Raw genomic sequence first — 20354 nt, forward strand, 5'->3', positions numbered from 1 at the left:
TGCTCTGGTTCCTTGTCTCTCCTGTGCTTGCAGTGGGTTTTGATCTTGTGCTGATCATACTCTGCTCTAACACTCAGATGAGGGACAAAGCAGTGTGCTGGAGTTCCTGAGGTGGAACTTCTACGTAAGGTCTTGTTACCATCTTTCTCAGACTGTAAAGGACCAGATGCAGGAAGCAATCATACAGTCAAGTGCTGGAAAGCAGAATGGTTCACAATGGTCTGACACAAAAATCTTCAAATCTTTGCTCTTTGACTTAGAAAGGAATTCTGTCAGTTGTCTCTTGTATCTCAAATAATCTTCTGTTTAATAGAATCTGGCTTATTTTCATGGCTGGATAGAAGCAGGCCTGTCTGCTCTTTATACCTGTGAGGGCTTTTTTGCCTTTGCTGCTGAGATGATGTGATCTGCTGTTGGTGCCTCTTTCAGAGCAAACCATTCAGGGTGGTTTTGACTGTGAGTAGGAGGTAAAGGATCTTACTTTCCTTTTTCTGCAGAGCTAAAGGGCATAACTTCGTAACTATGGTACTGGCTTTTCAAAGGTTTGGCTAAGGCTTTTATGTTTATTATTGTTGGGAAACTGAGAGCAATACTTGAGATCTGCTGGAGAAGACTGATACCTGTGGCTTCTCTCTGCACAGGTTTCCAAGATAAACCTCTTTTTTTCTCTATTTAAGAAACTTAATCTTTTTCTCCTTTGGGAAACACCAGGCTGAGGTGGTTCAATATCTTTCCCTGCCACACAGAATATGGGCTTAGTTTAATGAAGCATAATTGGGCCATGGAAGTTTCTCAATGTTCTGCACTGATACAATGTGACAGAACAGTGAGCCTGGCTCTGGCATTGGGAATGGACTTTGTCAGGTTCATTAGCATGAACATATCCCCAGCAAGTCCTTGGGCAAGAAGAGAAGGCTAGTGGAGGTGTCCATTTACAATTATAGCTAAGCATGGGCAGCTGTCACATTAGACAGATTAGACTTTGGATATCAGTTCAAGCCAACAGTTTTTCTAAAGCCTTATGCTGAGCATTAACAGCTTGATCTATAAAACCTGGATTTAGTGTCTTTACATACTAATGTATCTGCCAGCAACACCATCTTGTATGTGGCTAAAGATGCATCAAGCTCTCTGGTGAGCATGGTGCTTTTACTTAGGTGAGAAACTCACCACAAACCCTGAAAGAAAAAAGGTACTTACGTAGAAGTATGTTTAGGACTTTGATACTGAATTAAAAAGATTCTAAAAATATCTGTTACCTCAGTAAATCTAGATTATGTGGGACAGAGAAAGATCTATATACACACAAGTGGGTGCACATTCCCAAAGGGAGGAGCTGCTTGTGCCCAGCCTGATTGGATCTGCAGGATAAGCAGCCAGGGTTGTAGCACTGAGTCTGGTCTGACATCCAAAGAATTACTAAAACGTGCCCAGGGGAGCTAAAGCAGTGACACAAAAAGGAAGGAGGAGTGAAAGAGCAAGGAATGTATAAAGGAGATGCTCTCAACCTGATAAAGGCAAAGGTGTAGGTAACAACATCCTCAACATGACATATTCACATTCATTTGTGACAAGTGCCAGACTTGTGTACACTGGGAGTGGTTGTATTTGTGAGGGCAGAAATAGAAATGAGTGACAGGATGTTCATTGTCCTTTACTGAGTGCTGAAGTTTAAGATATAGAAAAGCCTTTAACATTTCTGCAGTTGAAAACATGTCACATGCCATATGAGGAAACCAATCTGAGTATTTTTACGAGCATTCAATTGATTTCACGTTCATGCTGTAATGTGTTGCAAAGCATTTTGTAGTTGATTTGTGCATGTGCCTTAAAATCATTAACACCTGAACTGTGAAATGCTGTTAACTAAGGTAAGTCTTCCGAGTTCTGAGTTTATCTTTAATCCTCTCAGCTAATCATAATTGAGCAATGTGTTTAATTACAACAGTGCAGAAATGCTCTGTGTTTATTATGTGTGTTCCTTGGAAAAACTGGTTGTACTCAAAATGCTTGTGGACTTTGTGGGCAGCAGAGTGAATTGTCCGTAGTGAAAGGTTATGGATGATTAAATATTGACTGCAGCTTGTATTGAAGAGAAGATGGGTAGACATAGTTAATTATTTATCATCTGTCCTCCAGCATAACTTCAGTAAAAATTGTGCTGAATGGAGAGCAATTCAATCCATTTAAGTCTATTTTTAAATTGTCCGTAATATTAAATCCTTTTTATTTCAACAGCTGAATAATCTCAAAACAGCAGAACTTCTAATTAGATGTTGAGCCCTCAGAATTCTAGTGAATTAATTCCTTACACGTTTTTGGATCTTCATGGATGTGCCAAGGCTCAAGAGTCATTTAGATTCTAAAGATTTTTGAATGTCATCTGGTTCAAATCCCAGTGGTTTTGGAGTGAGTCTTGCACAGTTAAGAGTGGGCTTACTTCCCAAGAAGCTGCAGTATGTATTACTTTAACCTTCAAATTAAGTTTTTGAGAGTTGGGCATTCACACACCATTTTTTATGACTCTACAGCAAGAGCTGTGGAGCTCTCCATCCTGTGGGGAGCAAGGGTGAGGGACTCTTTTCCTTGTGGACACTATTCCAGAATTATCAACTTTGGGACCCTGGGGCAGAAAGTGGACTTTACATGGTGGTACCACTGTTGGGGTTTTTGGACACCACAGGCACATATAGCCTGGATCTGTGGAGAAATTGCTGTGTAGCACTGCACATGCACATAGAACCTTACGATTCTGTGGATCTTAAGTTGCCATGCAGCACTGCACATTTTGTTTTTCATTTTATTTTTGGGTTCCTATAGCTTATCTGCATTGTGCTGAAGTATGTGATCTACAGATTTGCTTATTATCAGCACCATTTTCAGCTGCAGAACAATATAAGCTGAACAGTCCTTTAAATTGACCTGCCCTCCGGCCTCTGTGGGTAATAAATGTGATGAGACATTTCAGTAACAAAAGAACAGACTGAGAGGAGGGAAGAGAGTAGGTTAAAACCATGTCTTTTGCAAAACATGAAAGTTGTGTGGGTTTTACTGACCCTATTATTTTTTCCCATGTGTTAGCAGTTCCCTGGAGAGGTACTAGACACTTATCTTCTGTTCACTGGCTGAAAACACAACAGTTGTTCTATTTCTAATTTTACTTTGAGAAACCAATTGGTGTGCTGCAAATGGGAGTGTTTGTAGACGGGTCAGCAATATCTTCCTCCTGTGATGAGAGATACATGAAAAGGATGCAGAGTGGTCTGATGTGCATTTCAAAGTTATGCACTCTTGGGGTTCCCACCACCCCACACCCCCCTTCCTGGAATTTCTAAACTATCTGCATTATAATAAATTTGCATTAAACTATGCAAAGGAACAATTGGAACATCTAGTTCTGGCTGCTTGGTTAAAATGGAAGAAACCGTGGATAGTTGAAGGTGGAGCTTTCAGTCCTTTTGTTTGTCTCTGTGTGTGAGCAAGCATTAAAAACCAGAAAACAAATGGGATGGTCTGGTGAAACACTGCGTTTTGTTGGAAGATAAATGTTGTAAGCTTTTGACCGCACTCCAAGTATATTATATAATGTTTCTCTGAAAAAAGCATGTATCTTTTTTTTGACAAACAGGTGTCTGCTAGGGAGGGCAGGAGCCTCCCTTTGGAACGGAGAATGCAACCCCCTTCCCTCCAAATTATTATAATTTTGAAATTAAGGGGCTCTCATGCAAAGATATGAGAATAGGAATAACACTTCTAGTATGTTTAACAAGAGCAGCAAACCACAATAACTACAGTATTAACAATAAACAGAGCCAGGGCCACAGTAACACCTTCCTGACCGCAGGCGCTTCCCCGTGGTGCAGTTCCGCGCACCGCCACCAGGGGCACTGCTGGCTCCCGTGGGTACAGTGCTGTGAGTGCTGTGGGTGCTGTGAGCCCCGCGGCCACAGGGGGCGCTGCTGGCTCCCGTGGGTGCAGTGGGTGCAGTGGGTGCTGTGGGTGCTGTGGGTGCTGTGAGTGCTGTGAGCCCTGCGGCTGCAGGGGGCGCTGCTGGCTCCCGTGGGGCCGGTGCTGTGGGTGCTGTGGGTGCTGTGGGTGCTGTGGGTGCTGTGAGCCCCGCGGCTGCAGGGGCCACTGTGGGCAGGCTCAGGAACACAGTAATGGTGGCTGTGGGCGAGACGGGAAAGGCTGGGAGGGATGGGTCAGAAACTCCAGAGCTGTGGCTGAAGACTCAGGAGGTGTCTGCAGGCGGGGGGTGTGGGCTACAGAGTACTGAACAGCTCAGAGCACTGCCGAAGAGGCAGCGGGACAGCAGCGACCCGGCTCCCAGCGCGGCAAAGAGGGGCAGGCTCAGGATCCCCCACAGCCAAGGAAACAGTGACAGGCCCCTCTTTTAGTGAGGCGGGCGGTAACAAGGTGCCATTTCAACGACTGCTCCCAGGAGCAGAGGCTCAGCCCACCGCAGAAGAAACAGGAGCGAGGTGGGCACCCGCAGCAGCAGTGAGTTCCCAAAGCAGCAGCTCCACTGTCCTTTGCCGAAGGCCGATGAGACCCCACTGCCGGCTAACCCATCTCCAGCATCCTGCCATCAGTGCTTCTTAGCACAGTGGGAAAAATTCCACAAGGAACAAGGAAAGAAAAGGAAAGAAAACCCCACCCCCAACAGCATCATATTTTATTCTGGTCTGAATTATTTGTCTTAGTTCAGGTGAATACTGGGAAAACCGACATCTCTATGTAACCAGCACATAAGTTACTGATTTGTAGAATATCCATCAGTCAGGCCGTCTTAAGCCAGATTGTTTGATCAGAAAAATCTGAAACTATTTATTCCTATGTAGCTAATGCTGGCAAGAAGCGTTTGAAGAGAAGCTGGCACTAGCTGAGATTGGTGGCATCTGAAGGTCAAAGTCGCATACATCAAACCTGTCTTGAGAGTAACACATAAATGTAGGTTTCCAGGTCCTGCTGGGTTCAGTACTCATGTGTGCAGCTGCCCCCAAAAGAAAAGATTATATAACTGGTTGTACAAGTGCCTGTTAATATCACTATTCTGAAGCCTTTGTATAGCCTTTGTAGAATAGCAAAAGAAATTAGTTTTAAAGAGTAGTTTGTTCTTTTATTCTGTTTTGATTTTTTTCTAGAGGAAGCTGTTTAGATGTGACTTGAATACATCTCAGGGAAAAAAAGTACATTAAATTCCTCTGCAGTACACCTGTGATTTTTCTTCCTTTATTGTTCCTAGAGCCCTATTCATCTGTGAGTGTGAATGCTGGAAGTGCTAAAAATACCAGATTGCACATAGGCTCCTCCTCAGGCTTTCCCAGTGTTAAGTTCAGAGATGTGTGTCCAAATGAAGCCCTTGGAATGATGCAGTGATCCCTCCCCATGCATGTCCTGGATCAGTTACATGCTGAGAGCAGCAGCCTTTGGCCATGGGAGTCAGTGCTCAATAAATAAGTCATGACTGCAGGTGTACCATGTTGGCCTGTGCTTGTCTCTTGTGAGAGAGAGCAAGCAGAGCTCATCTCGGGTGCTGAAAATCCACAGCCACTCTGTCCTTTTAATGACATCTCAGCCTAGATAATTTAAAACCAAAGTTCCCTTGTAGAAAGCTGAAGTTTATTTGTACTTAAGTAGAAAAAAGGAGAAGAAATGGGACTTCATATTTCTGCCTACAGCAATAATCTGATTGTTATCTTGTGGATTCAGAGTGTTTAATATTTGAGGAGTGTGTTGTCTGACCTTCACAGTAGTTTGCAATTAGGCCTATAGTTCCTATTATGTATCATGTGAAAAATGCTAGGATCTGCTGGACATAGAGGTCTCAGACTCCAAAATGGATTTGAACATGGTACTTCTTTTTAAATTTATGTTTGAAATATTGCATGCACTTTCTTTACCCTTAGGATATTTCCTGTGCATGAATATAAAAGAATGTTCTCCAGTATTTTTAATGTATTATGGACTTCTCTATTGGTTTAATTGGTTAATAACACTGGTTAATCTGGTTAATAACACTATAATTTTGCTCCTTTCTTTATTTCTTTAATGTCTCTAAATGCTTTTACAATTTAGCATTACAGGAGGAGAATATATTGGCCAAGAACTGTGCAGCTGTGTGTAGTACAAGTAAATGTTACTGAGTATTTCTTGCTGTTTCTGTCCTTTTAAACAGATGATACACAATTATATGGAGCACTTGGAAAGAACCAAACATCATCAGCTAACAACGGGTGATCAGCTAGAATCCACAACACACAGTAGAATTAGGTAAGCTATTTATTGGTCTCTCACCCTGAAATGAGAAAAAAAATTCCATTCATTTGTGTTTGCAAGACTTTGTTCTTTAATCCCACAACAACGGTTCGGCTGAATCAGAAAGATTTGTTGTATGATTGGAATGTGGTAAGAGAACAGTGTAGAAATCCGTAGAAAAGAGGCTTTTGCTGTTGTGCTCGCTAAGCGTTGAGATATACTTCATCCATTAATTAGCCTTAAACAATTTCAGCTCTTTGGAGTGTTTGTGTTGGGACAGGCAGGGAAAATGTCAGCGTGTGTCCCTGCACGGCTGCTGCGTGCCTGCATCTTTGTGTGTGTGTGTGGCAATGGAGGCGTGTACGTGGTACCCGCTCGTCCTCAGGGCTTGCTGGGAGTAGATTATGCAGATTTGGGAGCTTTGGAGCCTGTGAACCCTGCGTGCAGGGAGGGAGAAGCACTCTTGGGCTGGCTGTGCCTCTGCGCTACTGCATCAATGCTGCGAGGAGCGGCAAGGGGGAGGAGGGTGGTGATGTCATTGCTTTGGAGCTGCTGCAGAAGAGTGGAACGCCGCCGCTGCTGATGGCATTGTTTTTGTGGTGGCGGCTGAATGACAGACTTTGCCTACAAAGATCCCCCCTTGGCCCCTGCATAGCCTTCTTGGAGCCGGCGTTCCACCATGCCAGCACAGCGCCATGAATCCGGGCTGCATGCTGCTGTTTGTGTTTGGCTTCGTTGGCGGGGCGGTGGTCATTAACTCAGCCATCCTGGTGTCGCTCTCTGTTCTGCTGCTCGTGCACTTTTCCATTTCCACTGGGGTGCCAGCTCTGACTCAGAACCTCCCAAGGATCCTCAGGTACTCTGACCCACTGAACCCCATCTTCGTCTGCTCTCGCTCCTCCCCTGCTTTCTGTTCTGCTTTTTCAAACAGGGACAAATTAGAGAAGTAAATGATGTATAAATGTCATGTTTTGTTGAAAATGTGTTTACGTACAGAGATGCGATCTCTTTCTTTCATTGCCTTTTATTTAAGATCAGTTTACGTATCTCTTTGCTGTGCAAAGGTCTTAACATCAGGTTATTGTAACCTGCTGCAAAAGCTGCAATTTTAATGTCAAGGATAAAGCTCACATTCATGGTATTGTCAGGTCCTTGGCTGATCTTGTGTGCAATAAATGTATGCAGTCTGTGGCTTTGTACTATTAGACTGCACCTGTTTTAATCAAAAGGCTTATGTAAGGTCAGTTAATTGATGTTAAAACCACAGTAAATAGTTGATCATATTATTTTCAAAAAATCTGATTATTACTCGGTGGGGAAAAAAAAATTCTGTCATGATTTAAGCATTAGAGCTCCTAAGGCCTATTCACTATTGTTCAGAAAAATGTTACCCTCTGCTCTGTTTCTGTACTTGTATGGCAAGTTGCCAGCTGTCTGTGACACACACACACACACACACCCTGCCTCAGGTTATGTTCCGTTTGTCCTACATGCCTGGAGCAGGAGCAGACAGAAATGCATTAGAATATTGTGGCCAAAAGTAGTCTTGACATGTTTTAGTACTATAATTGCAGATGGAAAACAGCTGGAAAGGTTTAAAATGCAGTTTTGTGGCCTGAACACGTGACATGTTTTACCTGTGGTTATAAATTTAATAATAAATTTTATTTTAAGTGGGAAAAATGCTGGAAATTAGTGTTTTCTGAGCAGCTATGTGACTTCTTCCTCCTTAATGCTAGGTGCATGTGGACTTCTTACGGTGGTATACTTTTAACTTGGGTCTGTGAGCACAGAAGTGTTGTTCCAAGGGTTAAAGGCAATCAGTAGATGAAAGAAATACCAATTTATATCGGTAGCTGATAAAATACTTCAATGAATATTTAAATATGAAGAAATAAAATAAATTTCAGGTGTAACTATAGATAGATTGGTCTAGTTAGTAAGGCTATGTTTGTTTAGAAGAGGAGGAAACCCAAAGGCAGAACAAATGTTTCCCAACTCTAAAACCAAACAAACCTAAACAGAACTTCATATCCAGTGACTTTCAAGATATTTTAAACAGATGGTTTAAGAAATAGTTTTTGTGAGGGTTTTTTTGATAATGTGCTTTTGCTCTCCTGGAGTATTTAATGGATTTGAGGGATTTGGGGAAGCTATGCTTTTTCCTGCCCTTCTAATTTCCTTTAGGAATTACACGGATTAGAATTCACTTTTAGTCTTTTTTAATTTTAAAAAAGAGATAAAAATATAGGATGAAGGAATCTAATTGTAGAAGAATAGTTTCTGTTTTTTGACACTAGTTAGATTTTAGAACTGAGCATCTCAAAGTTCCTAAAGGTTCCTGGAAGTGCTTCAGTGCTCCATTTCAGATGATTAGTTTAGGCTTTTAAAATACATGTTTCCATTCTGCTTGCTGTGGTTTTTCTGATATTTTTTGGGCACTGGGGAAGCAGAAGAGGTTCTTTGCTTTCTTCTCAACAAGCAGTGAAATAAATTGAAATTGCTTCAGTCTAATTGGGACATTTCTTTAGTGCAGACACTCGCATAGTAAGCTTCATTTCCAAAATCAGCCTCTTTTACAAACTTCATTTACTGTACAGACTTGCAATGCACCTGACCTCTGTTCTAACACATCAAAATATGTTGATTAGAAAATTTCTTTCAAACTATTCTGGAAAAAATAGCAATGCCAGGTGTGAACTGTTTTGCTACCCATTTAATATTCTTTCTTTTGAGAATTGCAAAGCAGATCAGCTTTGTAGCAAGTCCTGCAATAATGAAATGTGCTGGACCCTCTGCCTGAGGCCAGGCCCTCACAATGCAGCTCTATTGATGCCTTAGGTTTTAGCTTTCATGTTTTTCAGACTCTGTGCTGCCTAGGGGTGTAGTTCTGAGCTTTATATTAAGTGCTAGTAAGCTCTCTTCACAGAGTAGGTAGCTGAAACAAGTTCTTTTCCTGCTGAAGACCAAGGACAAGGAGCCTGAGCTTTCAGGCCCAAAAGCACACACAACAGTGGACTGAAGAGAGAAAGAAGCAGAATGAGACCTCACAACCTGAAGCTGTAATTGGATAATTTAACCCCAAAATGCAAATGGACCAAAACTTATAAAAGTGTAAGACTTTGTGACCAGTCATCCATTTTCTGACCATTCTAGGTCCACCTTTTGTGTAGCCCTGGCCAGGCTCTTGTCCTGCCCAAGGTGTACCCTTAAAGGCCCTTCAGTAAATATCTTTACTCTCTGGCTCTGTCCTGTCTCTGTTTCTGGTCAGCCTTCCCAAGGCATCACTGTCAGCCACTGAAGGGCAGCTTTTCTTTCTCCTTTTTGTTCCTGCACTTCTTATCCAGTGAAATGCCGTCAGACACTCTTTTGACATTAATCTCAGCTTTTGTGGCCTTTCTTTTGTTCCCCACATGCCTGAGAGCTGTGGGAAATCTAAAGTAAAGCAGGACCTGTTACAGCAGTGGGAATCCTTGGAATCCACTGTGGGGTTTCTCATTCCAGCATATGCAGATGCTGGAACATTATCTGGTATTTTGAATTTTGTAACCCAGACTGATTTTGCTTTACTCACTTTGCTGACTGCTTTGTTGTGCTGAATTACTTCACAATCAATGACTTAGTTTGTAATAATATTTCTGTAAGGCCAGGATAGCTCTAATGTGAGAATTATAGGTGCAGAGGTTTTTGTAACCAGGAGCATCTTTCTACACCTAGACTGGAAAGGTTCATGCCAATTAGAATTGTTTGCTGTTTGAACATTTTGATTTTGACAATGTAGAATTTACCAAAGAGAATTTACTGATTAATTGGCAAATAAAATCCCTTCTTCATTAACTTTCTTCAAAGTAAATAAACAAAATCAAAAATATGTCAAAAAGTGCTTAGCTTTTGCCTGTCAGCACTTCCTGCCATATATTTGCCAGTATTTTGTATGCAGATATTAATTCTGCCCTGGTTATGTTTAATTTGTGAAGGGCTCCATGAAAAAAGGCACGTGTCTTTGTGACTTGAGTTTTTATAATGCTAAAATATGAAAACTCTGCCATCACTTGTGCACACTTTTATCTTCTGCCTCTACTATACTTAAAGCTGTGCTAGTTGGCTGCAGTCATTTTTTTCTGCTTTACATTGTTCTGCCTGAACAAACACTTTGCTTATCTCAGTTCTAGGCCTGGCTGATATTTTTCCTTTTCGGGGCTGGCCACAGCATCCTGTGAATGGCATTGTACACAATGGTTTTGTCTCTTGCTAGTAGGAAGAATGAATCCTTTTGTGCACTGGGCACACTACTGACCTGGGGATTTTTTGTTTCTTTGGAGGGTTACTGCATAAACCTTTGGAATTTTCAAATGTTATTTGCCATAGGGAAGTAGAAAGAGTGAAGAAGTGAAAATTTAGGATGAGATACTTTGTTTTTGTGCAGCATTAGGATGAAGTAGAGTGTTGAACTGATCCTGAGTAAAACTACACAATTTTTAGCTGAGCCAGTTGTAACATTGGTAATTCCTTGACCCAGTTCTTTTCTCTTACATAAATCCATGTAGTTTCTGTGCTCTTCAGAAAGAAAATCCCCAATGATTTGAGAAGAGTTGCTTGAGACTTACTATTTACAATTTTGCAAACGCTTCAGTTGATGATTTAGCTGTTTGCTGTTGTAGAAATTATGTGGCTGTATCTTTGTGAAGGTGCAAAATGGTATTTTTAATACTGGTTGCTGAAAACTATTTTCAGTCTGAAGTAAGGATACACTTTTGTCTTATACTTCTGCTGGTGTTTCATTTCTGTAAAACTTTTCTTTGCAACAGATTAGCTGTAGTGTAAATCAATAACTGCTATTTAAAGCTGTGAGATTGACTTGGCAATTGTGAAATGAGGAATTATTGGGTGCTGTGGCACAGTCTGGGTGTGCTGCACCGTGCATCTAATGGAGCAGTGTCTGGATGTTTGAACCTGCAATGTCACTACTTTCCTGCTGATTTCAGAGGTCAGCAGGAAAATAAACTGTGGGACTTCTGAGATGGCTGATGAATGTGCCTGTCTTTCCAACAGGAAGGAGCGTCCAATATCCCTGGGCATCTTCCCATTACCTGCAGGAGATGCACTCCTCACACCCGAGGCTCAGAGGGAGGTGGCAGAAACACCTGCTGCAGAGCACTGGAAATTCCATGAGCTGAGCCAGCCACGGTCCCACACCAGCCTCAAGGTGAGCACAGCCTGGCTGCCTTGTGTGGCAGGAAAAACTCCCAAAACAGATAGTTGATCATTGGGAGGATGGAAAAAAAACTCCAAAAAAACCCACCAGATTGAAAGAGAGGAGGTAGACCCATAAAACGTCTCTGTATAAGCCAAGTACGTTGCTTACTCCAGTGACCTTTGAGAGAACTTTCTTAGGACAAGAAACAAAGTTTTGGGGGCATTTTCCAAAAGAGTGGTAATACAGGTTAGTTCTCTTCTTACTCTCAGCAGTGGGTCTTTTCTTTCTGACTAAGAGCCCTTTCCAAAGGTTCCAACTTGTTTTTCCACACTAGATATGTTAATAGGTAATGGGAACAGTCTGATTAATTTTATTAGTGCTGCTTTAGAGGGAAAGCTTTGGCTACAGCATGGGCAGTGCTCTTCATGCAGCCTCTCTCTACTACCAGATGCATGCTGCAGATAGACCACAGAGCTGAGAACGACCTAGCTGTCCTAAATTACTCTGTGATCATGATTTCCCTTACTTTTAGCTTGGCTATAATTCCTGCAGTTGTTCTGTGTTCCACCTCTGAGAGGGTAGAAGAATACAATCTGCAGGAGTGGAGGAATGGGGGAGTGGTGTTGGAGTATGGTGAGTCTGGCAGTCTGGGGTGCACTCACAGCACAGCAGGAGAAGGATCTGCAGGGTGAAGAACTCCAGAATGTGTAAATCTTCCCAATAGATATTTCTTGATGAGGTTTTTTTGGAAGCCTGTGGATGTACTGTTATTTCTGGAAAGGCATACAGCTGAGAGGAGTTTCCTCTTAAGTGAACTTAATACCTGCCTGGCAGGGGAATATTAACTGATCAGATCTACAAAAACTATTTGGAGGTAATAGGAATCTATTTATTTATCGTGGAGGTCATAAGGAGGTAATGGGAAGAGTAAGTAGTGGTTAATTATAGGGATATCAAAGTGACAATGTGAGTTTGCTTCTAAAAATTTGTCATTTAAAAGGGTGCTAGTCAGGAGGTTGGATTTTGAATATGTCCAATTCCCTTTGTCTTACACTATTAACATGAGTAAGTTGGTAGATTTTAGGAGAGCTGACTGAAATATGTACACTAAATACAAGTTATGACTAAGAGTAGGTGGAGATGAGGTGGAAAGGGAAGCTTCTGATTCCATCTTTCCCTTCAGAAAATTGACTAATCCATATTGTCAAAACAGGCTTCTTGCTATAATTCTTCTAAAAATAATGCTCTGCTAAAATGAGAATTCACAAAATAGCACAAACCGTAGTTATTCAAATCTGTTTATTCAGAATGAGTTCCTTGAGTCCAAAGGAACATCTTTACTTTGTAGCTGTGAATGTAAAGTACTTCTGAAGTAAAGCTGTTGAGTAACATTATGTATAGAAGTCAAAACCAGTATTTGAAACTTTCTTCTCTAATACTATTCTTCTGAATATTTTTAACATCCAGTACTAGGCACAAACATGATTCAGCTGCTTTCTAGCATCTATTTTCCATTCATACCTGAAACTTTAATTAATGGTCAGTGTTTTCTCCAAAAGTATCACAAAGAGGAGATGGCAGAGATGAAAAAAAAATCTTGGTATTTTATAGCTTGTGCCATAGTGACATTGCTGGATATCATTGTAAGATGACAAACAATTATGTGCCAGTCATTCTTTTCTACTCGTTTTCTACTCCTGAACAGCATTGCAGATGAGTTAGTCCTTCAGATTTAATTACTGAATTTTCAAACTATTTTTCTTTTTTTTCTGGAAAAGTCTTTTGGCAACATGACAAAAAAAGTCAGTTTTGCTAAGTCAACACAGCACTGACTTTCAAATGTTTAGGCTTTGAGATATTCCAATCAATTCAGTGTCACTTCATGAAATTGCTTTTGCTTTTCTTTAGTTCTAGAACAAATATTTATAATAGTTTAATCTGTGTGGTTTCCAAGAGTAAGCTAAAAAATACCATAGATAATAAAATCAGAAATACAAAATAGGTGGGATGATTTGAAATTCCCTTCGGGAAAGGACCATTTTATTCCCTGTTTTTTCTTGTGCTATCAAGCTATTTTCCTTGAGCTTTGTGTGTGAAAGTCAGTGATCAGTTTGTGCTGCATCAGTTAGTGGATGCTCTTGGAATACAAAGATGTAGGAATGTTTAAACAGAGCCAGCAGCTCTGCTGAGGTTTTATTCCTCATTTGTGAGAGTTCTGGATGCCCTTGGTAAGGAGCACCACTTCCTCCCTTCTGTAGCTGCTTGCTCAAGTATGAACCATTATCCAGTGCCTCAACTTCACCCATTCAAAAGGCAATTGGGTAAATTGCAGAGTGGTTTTTTCTTTTCTTTTATTCCCTTAGAGGTGTCTGTGTTTCTGAATACTTTTGACAGAAAATCAAGTATTAATAATTGGTTATTCTGCAATTTTCTATAAAACAATGAGAACTGTCAGTAATTGAGAGGCAATTAGTGCTGTATTTTTGTTCCTAGGACATGCAAATTCAGCACAGAGATGTTACTATCAAGCAAGGTTTGCATTTATGCTGATATACATAAATGTGTGTTTTGCTCCCTGTCCCCAGACAAATAAAAATTTTGCCTTAGTAAGTTCCAAAAGGAGAATCTCTGTTACAATTTATAGTAGTCTTATGCTAAGTACAAGTGAGACAGTGTATATCTACATGCAGGTCTCTTCTGTGGTTTTTTTTTTTTTTAATGACCTTAAAATTCAGATTAATTTCCTCCTCAAAAAGGCATGCAGTGAATTTGTGCTTTGCAAAATCTAAACCTGTTTTGTTCTTCACAAGTTCAGTCACAATCTCTTTAAAAATGTCACAGTCTTGTTCAGGAGCCTTGCTTTCACCTCTGATTGCCAAACAAACCCTACAAGAACTTTGGATAAAAAGTTGCCATCCTGCCTTCATTTTGCACACAGCAACCTCAAGTTTCATCTTTATTTTCCCCAGCAAGATTCCTCTAATGGTGTGTGTTAGAAACTATTGGCCTAAACAGACAGACTTGTTTTCCTCTCTGCAGTGAGCTCTTGTTCACTGTCATGTGCTGTTTAAGTCATAGATCAGACATCTGATGTGGGTCTGGCCATGAATGGGAGGTAAATTGTGAATGAAAGAATGAGAGAAGAGCCAAAAAAGGGCTGTTGGTATATTCAGGTAGTGGCCTCTGGTTGTGTCACACACAGTCCACTACTCTGCCCTCCCACCCAGTGCCTGATGCAGCTCTGTCGGAGTGATGGTCCCAATCTGGAGTCCAGCAGCTGGATTAAGACCATAATTAATGCCCTAATTGTGGGTCTTGACACAATGTCACTGCAAATTGTTGACAGGAATCAGCTTCTGAGGAGGAGCTGCTGTTCCTTGGTTGGTCTGAAATCTGACTGGACAAGTAGTTACTGCAGTTCCATGTCTCATTGCCAGTGTCAGCCAGCGCTCCCAGTTCAGACTGGGAGGCACATAAAACCTGAGTGAAGTGCTTGCAGGTATGGAAACGTTCAAGGCAGGTTGGGCAGGGCTTGGAGTGACCAGGTCTAGGGGAAAGTGTTGCTGCTCACAGCAAGGGGTAGGAACAAAATGATTTTTAAGGTCCCTCCCAACCCAAACCATTCTGTGATTACGATTCTGTGGATTACCACGGTGTCGAATCAGTTGAATCCATGTTTGCATCAGTGCTTCGGTGGCTGCTTTTTAAGGTACCATGTATATTCTGAACCAGTAATTTTATAGCAGCGTTGGGAAGATTAAACAGTTCATTGTGCAGCTAGAAGGACTCTTGGAATGAGAATGCTGCTTGTTTTCTGGAAGACTTCATAGAAAAGTAGTGACTAAAATTATCAGCTGAGATCAAACATTACCATTAAAAATAAAGGCATTTTTTATGTGGCTATAACTGCCTTAACAAGAGTGAAAGAGCCATAGGCTAAAGATTACTGTATTGGCTTAAAATATTATTTTTATTAATCTATATTTGCATTTGCATAATTTTCAGTAAAATACAGTGGTTTTGTTGTCTGTTCCTTGGTTTATATGCCCAACTCTTCTAATAACACTTTGTTCATTTTTTACTGGTAATGGTGCAATTCTAGGATGAGCTCTCTGATGTTAGCCAAGCAGGCTCCAAATGTACTACTCCAGCATCCACAGCTGCTTCAGATGTTCCTGTGCTGCCTCCTGAAACCCCTCAAAAGGAAAATGTTGAAGGGCTTGCAAAGGACACAGAGATGTTCAATGAGAAGCTGGATGTAAGCAAGAATAGTCAAGTACAGGTAGCTCAAGAAACAAGAAATGTGTGCACTGGTGAGCTGCTTTAACTTCTTAATGTAGGGTTACTATGGATGTCATATTTGATCACTTATTAATTAGTTTTTGTTGTGCCACAAATGAGCATGGGGTTTTTGCTCAATGTTTTAAGGAGTACAGAATATTGGTCAGAGATAGTTCTGTTGTTTGTTGGTGACTTTAGTCCTTTTTCTTCAGAATCAGAATTGTTTATGACATTTCTTTGGTAGTAGAAAAGGCACAAAGAGTCATGAAACGTTGGACATCTTGGTTTTAATTGCAGAAGTAGTAGGAAATAACTGCTGTTGGACAACTTGTGTTAAATTCAGGAGAGACCTAGAAATTCAGTGTTTACACTAGAGTGTCAAAATCTGTGCATCTTTTCACTTATTACCTTGATAATCTTTGAACAGCAGTATCCTAAGTTGGCAACTGATTAAGAAACTACTACATGTAGTTAATATGTCATGATGATTTTGTTTATGGGCTTGTACCACTTGCTTTGCCCCAGGAGGAAATGAAAATGAAGAAAAATCTGAAGTTCAGGCAATCATTGAGTCAACTCCAGAATTGGATATGGATAAAGATCTCAGTGGATATAAGGGTTCCAGGTGGGTTGTGTGTTTGGGTTTGAGGAAGAAGACAAATTTTAAAAGGTTATTTAAAGATGCTGTTTATGGGAATTTTGCTTTTCTTGTCTTTGTTTCATTCTTGTGATGAGAAGGATAAAATTACCCTGTATCTTAAGGGTGTAAGAGCTTTGTATGAAATGAGCCCCTTTTCTGACCAGAAGAATATTTTGATCTCCTACTATTCAGTTCCCTTCATTCTTGTTATGTTAAATGACTTTCAGTTTAGCTGAGCTGCCTGTTCTTCAGGCACTTGGGCTAAGTCCTGACACAACTGAATTTCTATAGGCCAAAACTTGATATGCTTTAATTTATTAAAATGGTGTCCAGCTCGGTATCAGCAGCTGCTTCAAGATTGGGATCTTGATGGCAAAGCAGCATTTGAAAATATAATCTAGAACTTGTAAGCCAACTGAAAGCTTGTGGAATTTGTTTGAGGGAACAAATAAACTCTTGGTAAAAAATACAGAGAAAGCTTTTCTTCGTTATGGGAGTGTTGTCTCCCTGCTTTTTCATGTCTTGTTTCATTCTCTGCCCAGCACTCCCACCAAAGGCATCAAGAACAAAGCATTTGACCGTAACACAGAGTCACTCTTTGAAGAGCTGTCCTCTGCTGGTTCTGGCCTAATTGGAGATGTGGATGAAGGTGCAGATTTACTGGGTAAGAAAGGTTATTTAAAGATGCTGTATACAGCAATTTTTCCTTTTTAGGAAGTGTGTAATTATTCTTGCTGGATTTATTGTTAGGCTTCATTTGCATTAAAATTGAGTAGCATCCTAACGTAGTCATTGGAATGTAAAACCAGAAGAAAGTGTTGATTCTTTCTCTCTGTAATAACGATCTTAATATTTTGGGGCACTTCTACACAGTTCTCCATTCTTCCCAGGATGTTCTCTTACATAAGGATTTTTGTCCCGAGGAAGGATTTTTGTCTTGAACTAGTTTTAGGTAGTTTTATTCAGGTCGTGCCTGATCTGTAGTAGCCTGGCTTTATCACTTCCTTAGGGATTTTAACTTGAAAGAGAATTGCAGCAAATGAAATGGTGGCAATTTGAGAATCAAACTGTTAATTGGTAGGGGAGGGGAAACCCACATTTCTCCTTCCCCTAAGCAGCTTGCTGTTACTTCTATGCTGACTGAAAAAAATTGAGTTTTGAGTTGACCAAGATGAAAAAGGTCAGGAGAAGAATAATCTTTCTATAAATCATACAGCAAGATATTTTTTTGCTATATGATTGTTCAAGCCTCATTTTGAAATAATGAAAGCTGGTACTGTGAGATGTATAAAATGCAGATGTCACTCTCAGATGCTTTTGAAATGGGTTGTGTGCAGACAATCAAGGAGAGAAGCTCGTTTGCTTCTGTCCTCTGACCCTGCAAAAATGCAGATTGTTAGGACTTAAAACTCCTGTGTGCAGTCTGGATTTCTGGTTGTTCAGTGTTCCTCCAGAAACTAATTTTACATCAAACAGGTGACATTTCTGTAGGTATTACTTACCAGCAGTAATGGGCCTATCTCCAGTCTGAAATGGTTTTCCTTTGTTGTTGCTCTGAGCAGTGAGGCTGTCCACATCCTTACTGCAGCATACTCCATCCAAAACTGCTGGATGTCATTCCATTGTCACAGGGACAACTACTCACACATTCTGCATGCAAAAATACAGATACTGAAGAAGTATTAACATGAAGCAACATCCATCCCTTAGCTGTGATAAATTGATAAATCAAACTGTTGTCAGGATATCCTGATTCTAATGCTGTGTTTTTAATGGGCAAAAAATAACATGTTTTTAGTATAATGTACTAAAGGTTTGCCAGTGAGTTTATTGCTAGTTTCTGTAAATCTCTTGCTGGAAACACCAATGTGTGCAAACTAAGCCTAGGGTTATACCTGTGTTTGTTATGCAGAACGTGTTGGTCTGAAAATTTTATTTTAGAATTGTCATTTAACTTTGAGGACAACCATAGTCCAAAATCTGAAAAGCCATACCTACATCCAGGTGTTTAGAACATCTGGACCTCTTCTAAGTGAGCATTAAACTTCAGCATGGAGTTGTGTAAAAATAGTTAATTGGGATTCTCCAATCTGTTTTCTCTTGGGCTGCATACCAAGGGGAATATTCTGGTGTGTATGCTTCTTTTTTCAAAAAACCCTTGAAATCTCTTGCTCCTCCAGTTAGGCATTCTTGGCTGCTGCTCTCATGAAATATGTTCTCTCTATTTTTCCCTGCTTGGTATCTTTTTTTTTTTTTGCTGTTGCACTCTGGCTTTCTAGTTTTTGTTCTTGTGTTATAATAGGTCCTGAAACTTGTTGGATGTTATCCTATGTACTTTTATCTGTGACTACTGAAAACATTTAAAAAGCAATAGCAACTTGAATAAAATCTCTTTATGGCTGTAGTATAGGGGATTTCTCCAGATATTGGTAAATTAACCGTGGCTGATCTGAGTTACTTCAGTAAAGGACATTTACTTTTAATCCAAAACCCAGAGAGGGAAATGTCAAAAGAGGGAACTTTGACTTGCATGTCTGTTTATAGATACCTTTTTTCTTTGTTATCCAAGTATTTTTAGTCTTCTGCTGCCAAAGTTGCTTGGAAGATTGTGTTCCTTAAGTATTTTAAAAGGCCTCCACCATTAAGATACCTTTTTCATTCATTGTGTTAATCTTGAATTAACAAATTTCTGCTGTTATGTGTGGTAATTATTTTGCTCTGCAAGATGCAAAATAATTATTCTCTCCTGAAATTAACCTTTTTTTAAATTCTGAAAATTATATAAGGTATGCAAAAAACAGGGTAAAAAATTCATTTCCAGAAATTTAAGTAACACTGGAGTTACTTGAAAAGTTATGTTCACTTTTTTCCATAATTGCATTTTAATTGGAAACTTCTGAATGGCTTAGAATTTCTTCCAAGGGCTGTGCTTTTAAATTATTTCACAGAAAATGAGAGACTTTTATTAAGTTGCTGATTTTTATAAAAGGTTTAGCCAATGGAAATGGTTGTGACAAACTTAAATTCTTCAACATCAGTCTTCTCTATGAATCCTACTTCTAATCACATCATATCCCACTTCAGATTTTTGGTGGTGGCTTTAATTCTGTCTTACTTCCTAAGTCTAAATCTTCTATTGGTCCTCGCTCATACTGCACCTCACATGAAATGTTTCTTCTTGTTTTTGCTCTACATGGAATGCATGGGCTTTAAAGACCATAATTTCTTTGGTAAGGTATCATTTGCTCTGGGGAAATCTGCAGGGCTTTCACAGTCTGAACTTTATTCAGCATGTCTTGTGTCTGATACACTTTGATATCTAACATGGTGTAAAAGACAGTTGAGCGTTTTAAACTTAACTTTTTGTGGTCTAATACTTTTGCAACATATACTGTGTTTGGTTTTTGACTTAGTACTGTAACATCTAAATATGCAGAGTAGCAGCACTGGCCTGTGCTTAGTCAGGGATGTCTTTGTGCTTTAATTGATGTCAGACTGGGAGAAGGTGGGGGGAAGCTAATTGTAGAAGGTAGGTTGGACCTGAAACTTCAGATAGCTCACAGTTCTTCTGACAAATTTGTTGTGCTTAAAATTCAGTGACTTTAGACAATGACTAAACATAAGTTTTGTAAGAACGACCGTTTTAAATGCTAATTCCATGTGTGTGTTTCCTTTGGAAAGGAATGGGCCGTGAGGTTGAAAACCTTATTTTGGAAAACACTCAGCTGCTGGAGACAAAGTAAGTGAGAATGTTTATTTAAAAATACTGACTTCCAATTATTTCATTATAACTTCAAAATCCTGATACAGAATTGAAGCTATACAAATGTGATTTCAGTTCTAAGAGTAGTGGGGGTGTGAGTATTTTGAATTTGTAGGTGTATTTGTCTGAGTTGATCATCTTCTAGAAATTAAAGACCTAAGAAGCAAAATGTGCTTTTATCCTTGTAAGGCTCCAAGAAATGCAGTGCTGATGAG

The 20354-nt window shown here is 40.1% G+C and overlaps 1 protein-coding gene across 8 annotated transcripts in view; it reads left to right on the forward strand.

Annotated features, from left to right (window-relative positions):
• The window catches only part of SPAG9 (sperm associated antigen 9), a 62145-nt gene that overhangs the window by 19815 nt on the left and 21976 nt on the right, over nt 1–20354 (forward strand). For 6 of the 8 annotated variants that reach the window (XM_066331874.1, XM_066331877.1, XM_066331879.1 and 3 more), the window contains 6 exons: nt 6179–6273; nt 11311–11464; nt 15558–15768; nt 16262–16361; nt 16919–17040; nt 20058–20115. In XM_066331874.1, the coding sequence (XP_066187971.1) occupies nt 6179–6273; nt 11311–11464; nt 15558–15768; nt 16262–16361; nt 16919–17040; nt 20058–20115 (740 nt within the window). Of the gene's footprint in view, nt 1–6178; nt 6274–6866; nt 7115–11310; nt 11465–15557; nt 15769–16261; nt 16362–16918; nt 17041–20057; nt 20116–20354 lie in introns of those variants that run through there. The other 2 variants (XM_066331881.1, XM_066331882.1) reach the window with 2 other exon arrangements.

This window comes from Sylvia atricapilla, chromosome 18 (genome assembly GCF_009819655.1).
Source record: "Sylvia atricapilla isolate bSylAtr1 chromosome 18, bSylAtr1.pri, whole genome shotgun sequence".
Classification (NCBI taxonomy): Eukaryota; Metazoa; Chordata; class Aves; order Passeriformes; family Sylviidae; genus Sylvia; species Sylvia atricapilla.